Below are 6,628 nucleotides of genomic sequence, written 5' to 3' on the forward strand. Positions count from 1 at the left end.
ATATATTTGGTGAGTTGTCTTTATCTTATGAGAGAATCTATTTATTATTGTGGGATAAATTTTAGATCTTTTATTATTGTGGTATATATATTATATATTTATGTTGATGATTATTGTCTTCACATGTTTTAGACTTGATTATTATGAATGGTAATTAGTGTTTTTGTACTCCATAAAACAATGATAAAGCATAAAAAATAATCCTATCTTTATTTAAACTAGAAAGCTAGATATAGCCCCAAAAACTATGCATACATAAAATCATTAGGAATTGCTGAGTGAACAATGTGCCAAAACTAGTCATTTCTTTAAGGCCATTTTCAAAAAATATGGAAATGACCTTTTCAGCCAATGCGCTTCAACAACTGGAGGTAATTATATATGTGGAGCATAATTTTTATTGGCATGCTGGATGATTTCTTTTTTCTTTTTCTGTTTGTTTTGAACTGTGATAACAAACTATGTTTATGTGTGGTGGTGCATTGAGAACTTGGCTCTATTAATCTAATTTGATCTAACCACGATTTGAACTGTCCATATTTTCTTTGATTCAATTTTTAATTATCATAGATTCATATAAAAGCATGCAAGAAAATATCCTGGCTTCTTGTTATTCAGTGACATCCGTATTTATAGCTCTTTTCTTTTACATGGAGGATCTCGTAATATTCATTTAGAGACTTTTTATGAACTTTATTTTCTGCTTGTGCTATTGTGCAAGCTAAAACTGTTATTGTGTGTGCTTTAATTTTCATCATACCATTTTGGACTCTATTGTGTATCGTTGTTGCTAATGGATATTTCTATGTGATTTCAGATTTTAAAAAATAATAGTGATGGATCTGAGAATGGGTCCTTGCTACAAATTTTAAATTGCACCCTTACTATATTTGGTTCCAGGCTTCTTAGGCATTGGGTATGAGGTGCTTCTAGTTTTGATATACTACCATTGAATGTTGAATTCTTGATTCTTTCAACTAAAAAAATTCCTTTATCTAATTGTTCTTATTCATGAAATAGGTATCTCACCCATTATGCGATCAAACCATGATTTCTGCTTGTCTTCATGCTGTATCTGAAATTGCAGAGTCCATGAAACAGTATCGAAATATTCATTTTACATGATTTGCTTTCGTTCTAATTTAAATTTGCTTTTTGATTTAAACTTAAATTGATCATGTGGCTGTTTACTTATGATATGATTAAGGTTAGTTCAGGAAATGGATATTAGTAGAAGCTTGTGATATGGACTATAAATTTAGTTATTCTTTATTCTTATGCAGGTTTGCTTACATGATGTGTACATGAAAACATATTTCTAATCCCATTTTTCAGTATTAGGTTTCAGTTTTCTCGACCTGTGGAGGTGATGGTGAGTAACCTTTGATTATAGAATAATGAGAAAGAGTTTTTGTGGGGTAAATATGGTGAGCAACCTTTGATTATAGCTAGACATGCTATAGTTTGTCATACAACTGCAAGCTTCCGTTCCCTTGCTAAACAGTCAGAATTGATGTCTCTGAGTAATTTTTTAGATAATCATAGGTTAGCTTTAATATTTTTTCCTCTCAATTATCTTCTAATGCCTATAGTATTGATGCCAGGTTTTCTAATAAACTTTGTTTTCTTTCACATTTTTTAATACATTAGTTCTTATCTTACAAGCTAGGATTTTGTTTGTGATATTCCTTTGGCATCTCAAATAATGTAAGTGACCAAACTAGTTCAGTGATTACAGATTTGCGATGGTGTTGTTGTGGCATCCCTCCTCAATGCAACTCTTGTTATTCTTAAGTTTCTTTACAGCAACGTTTGGAACGAACCCAGGTAAAATCACTTAATAAGCAATTGTTTATATCCTTGTGGTAATTTTTGAGTGATAGTATTTGATGAATTTGGTAAATATACAACCAGTTTGGTGACATATACCAAGAGGAGCATTTTATGAATATGTTGAAGGATGATATCAGTATTGTGAAGGAGCTCCCATCTCATATGAAATCCTTAAACCTTGAAGCAATTGGCAGCCAGGTATTATAAACATCTTACATTTTGTATGGATTGAAATTATATACAGTAGAATCACTATGGGATGGATCACTGTTAGTATTGTATGATTGAAATTATATACAATAAAGTGTGAATTAATTTATGTTGGAAAATTAATTTGCAGTCAAACACAGCATTGAGTGTGCAATAAGAGAAAAGGCTAAAACAAATGGGTGCAACAGTGAGGAATGCAGGGTCATACATAGAGAGACTGAAGCTGAATCAAGAAAGAGAGAAATTGGCAAGAAAGGTTATGGAAAAAATGTTTGTGGAACAATTATCTAATCTATTATCATTCTACAACTCAATGGGCCAAATTTGAAATTGAGATTCAAATGAGTGTGTACCCATGATTTTGTAATTCTACAAGAATTATCTAATCTTTTGGAAATTAAGATTCACGACCTTGAAATTGTCAATGAAAATGAGTGTGTACCCATGATTTTGTTGACCATGGTTGGTGTAAATGTATAGTTTAAAACCGACAAATAACACTCAATTAAAGTTTAATTTTGGTTGTCACAAGTCCAACCCAATAAAAATAACCGAGAGTATTAGTCCCGGGTCGTTCTCCCTAGGAATTACAATCGAATGCTCAATTATTGGTAATGAGCTTCACGGGTTGGGTTGATAAAAGGGCAAGAAAATAAATGACAACAAAATAAAGCAAACAACTAAAGAAGTAATACTAAAGAGAGACATTCATGGCAAGGATTGAGAATCTAGGATTTCTATCCTAGTCATTAATTATCATACAATAATTAACAAGAGCTAATCCTATTTCGTCATCTCCAACATTGGAAGAAGGTACAATGTTATATTCACATTGAGAGAAAGTCAAATAAGACTAGTTAATCTCAATCCATAAGTCCTAATCAACTTACTAATTGAATTAGCAAGAGATTAGAGTAAATGGAAACAATATTAACTAACAACTCTAGATCACCAACATGAGTTGGGTATTCATGCACAAGATCACTTGGCATGTAATTTCTATATTACTCATCCAAATTTGATCTAGTTCGTTAAATACATTATTATGGTGATCATCGTGGTTTAGTCATGACACTAATGTGGTAAAAGCTGCGGTAATTCCATATCTAATGTTTGAGACGGACCAGATTGTTAAAGTAATAAGGAAAATAGCATTCAGATGCACGCATAAAATTTATAAGATGTGATTATGTCAAGAAAGAATATATGGATAACCCAGTGAGAGATTGTCTGGAAATTATTTTAATTTCCTAATTTGTTTGTGGGCAATACATATATTAATCATAATCACAAATTATGCTATTTCAAATTAAATGACTTATACAATGGTGATCTCATTTATTGTTAAAATGCTAAATTGAATAAGTCATAATTACTTTTAATTTGGAATTAAATGAGAATAAAACCAGTTATTAACTTTTATTTTTTAAATAATTATCTTTTGGATTTTAGATATATTATCTTTTGGACTTTAGATACTATTTTATTTGGGCTTTAAGGTTTAATGGGTAACATGCTCAAATATAAATAGTGCCTTCAGGGTTTCGGTCCCCAATATACCAAAGCCGTCTTCGTCGCTCTTTTCCCATTAGAAGAGTCACAATTCAGACCTATTAGGGATACAGAAGACTTTGGTTGAGGAAGATCGAAAGAGTCACAAAATTGAGATAATCCTTCCATCTATTTCTGATTTTTATGAGTAAAGGTACGTTTTTATATTGTGATATATTTTTGGTTATTCAATATGAATTATTTGAGTTAATAAAATAATTTATTCCAACCGTCCAATCATCCTTGATGGAGGAACTGGATCACTTGGTGAAATGACAGTAAATAAGGATCCATGAATTTGAAATTCAAATTTAAAAGGAATATATTATTGAAGTTGAAGCAAAGCCAAGAGTCTATAGAATTTTGGCATATAAATTTGAAAAAATTCTACTAGATAAACAGGTAGAAGAGTATTGTAAAAGTATGCGTGAGAGGATATATAATTTGTGGTGATTAAATCTGGTTAGTGATTTGATTTTGGTGGCTAATTTGATATGAATATATGGTGTCAACTACCAACTTGTCTTGATGGCTTTGCCTAAAGGACAATTGGTTAGTGGTGCACTATTCTTGAGTTGCTATTAAGCGTTACTGATATTTGTTTTAGGTGGGGTATACTTATTTGTAGTTGGTGTTATTGTTGTTAGAAGCATATATAAGTGCTAAAATTCTAGTTATGTTCTGCTCTATATGAACTTGTTGCATGACTTTATTCCCCCAGTAGTCGAGTTCCTTTGAACCTAATTATCAAAAAAACATTGATTTAACTTATTGGACAAGGTCTCTATAGAATATTTATATATTCTCTAAAGCCTTACATAAGAATCAATATTTATTTCTTTCATAACCTCTCGCAAGACATTGTCTGCCAGACTTAGTCATATGGTACTCAATATTGTGTCTTCACCTCGCACTAAATCTACTATATTATAATGATCTAGCAAAGACTTCATCTCCAGCTTCTATAAATTGAAGTTATTTAAACCGTTAAATTTCTCTCTTTTAAATTATGATAGTGACATCTTGGATCTAAAATAAAACATAACTCTTAAATAACAAATAATAACTCTTTTCTAATGTGAAAGATTAAACAGTGTTGTTACGATCAAATTCATATTGAACTATCTCCTGAAACCAAGTGACTTTGATACCACTTGTTAGGAATAATCATAATAATTGGATACGCTCCTAGTGTATTAAACACTGGAAATATGAGCAGAGGCACACCAAAATTGATGTGGAGAATAACCAACATAAACATCGAAAAAAAAAAAAAAAACTATAAACGTAGCAATAATGTATAGGTAACCAATACCGCACATATGAATATGTAGTATAAGTGAACAATGACGTATACGGTATATATACTATATTAGAAATAAAATTACACCCTAATTTAACATGGAAAATCCCAAAATTTTTAGAAAAAGCCACAAACCAAAACATAAAAAATATCCACTATATTTAATGTAATTACAATATAGTATACTATGTGATCACAGTAAGACATTTGGCTACTACATTTTGTAGTACCTAATAAGTGTCAAATAGTAATCTTAAATTTTAGTATATTTCTTCCATAACACTCAAATGTTATATCACACACACTACAATATTATCTTCACTAGTCACGAAGAGAGACTCTTACTTACAAAAGCTATTAATTGCTTCCTAGTTTTGACATGACCTAAGGTTATAGAAGAAATTCTATTTATAAAATCTAAATTGGCACTATAGTAACACATTTGCTGTTTTTTTATCAGTTAGTGTCAACCTTCCACTTTTTCAATTTCTTAAAAGGAAAAAAAATTCTTCTTCCCTTTGTTGACTCGTGTCAGAAAAGGTAAGCCACACACACTTAAATTGTTTTACACCAAAATAAGTATAATTGATTTTTTGTTTGCACATAATATTTTTATATAAGTCCGATTGCTTGGATGTAATAAATCACCTAATTAAATAATTATAATTAGTGATATATGCAGGAATTTCTTGAGATCACGTAAGACTTTCTTGGTAGGCTACTTGAAATTATGACAATATCCTATTTAATTTGTTGTATCCTAATATGTGAACTCATATTCTTCAATTAGAATAACATATTAATTTCCTAGGTTTGCGACTCCCAAGAAAGCACTAAGAACTAACATTAGATCTAATTGCAAATTTCATTAATTAGATAAACAGAAACATATTTATGTTTAACAAATCAACTCAAAAAAAACTTTCATTTGCTAGTCCAATACCCTAAAAAACACTTGAGAAAACAACCTAAATGATAAAAAAATCTAGTTTTTCTTTTTTTTCATTTAAAACTAGGTATCCATATATATATGTCTCCGAAAAGAGGATTTAAAAATTAGTCCAAGTGAATAGCTTTGCATCTAGCACCGCCGATCCATTGTGTTGTTGAGTTTGAAAAATTTAAATTATTATGATGATTAAATATTATTAAAAATATTAATTAAAAAATTATTATTTCAATATTTGTTTTCAATTGTTTGTATGACGAATTTGTTAGTGTACAGATTTTGATTATTAGGTCAAAGTCATATGAGTCCAAATTAATAAATGAATTAATTTGTTTTGTGTCAAATTGGATCATTTAAGTTGCTGAGACTTGAATTGGAGATAAACCAAATCTTAAGTCCATTTTGATAAAACAAAATGATGGAGAAAATGACCTAAGGAAGCCGTACGTCAATCAAAAAACAAAAGGGATCCAATTTGATGATGCACTCTTCGGTTACCCACTTTTTTTTGCTGGTGAAATTCAATTTTTAATTAAATTGAATGTATGCATTGGTTATCGGAACTCAAATTCCAATTTGGTTAAATGCTCATATAGGTAACCGAAATTCACAATTCAATTTCATTTAATTGTGCATTGAATATTTTGTTTCTTCTCTCTCCTCTCTCTCTTTCTATTCGGTCACTTCAAACAGAAAAGAAGAAAATACAAATTATCAGAGAAAGTGACAGTGAAGCTATGGAAAAAGAAAAGGCTAGGTTGATGATGGGTTTTGAAAAAGGA

General features: G+C 30.2%; 1 protein-coding gene across 1 annotated transcript; it reads left to right on the top strand.

The window, feature by feature from the left end:
• The first annotated feature begins 329 nt into the window (after positions 1-329).
• On the top strand, positions 330-1,308 carry LOC148548517 (DNA mismatch repair protein MSH3-like). Its single transcript, XM_088496245.1, has 4 exons — positions 330-371; positions 818-916; positions 1,021-1,100; positions 1,284-1,308. Exons 1-4 carry the CDS (start codon positions 330-332, stop codon positions 1,306-1,308), a joined length of 246 nt encoding a protein of 81 aa, XP_088352371.1.
• The last annotated feature ends 5,320 nt before the right edge of the window (positions 1,309-6,628 follow it).

Source organism: Arachis ipaensis, chromosome B8 (assembly GCF_059453495.1).
Source record: "Arachis ipaensis isolate K30076 ecotype BB chromosome B8, ASM5945349v1, whole genome shotgun sequence".
NCBI lineage: Eukaryota > Viridiplantae > Streptophyta > Magnoliopsida > Fabales > Fabaceae > Arachis > Arachis ipaensis.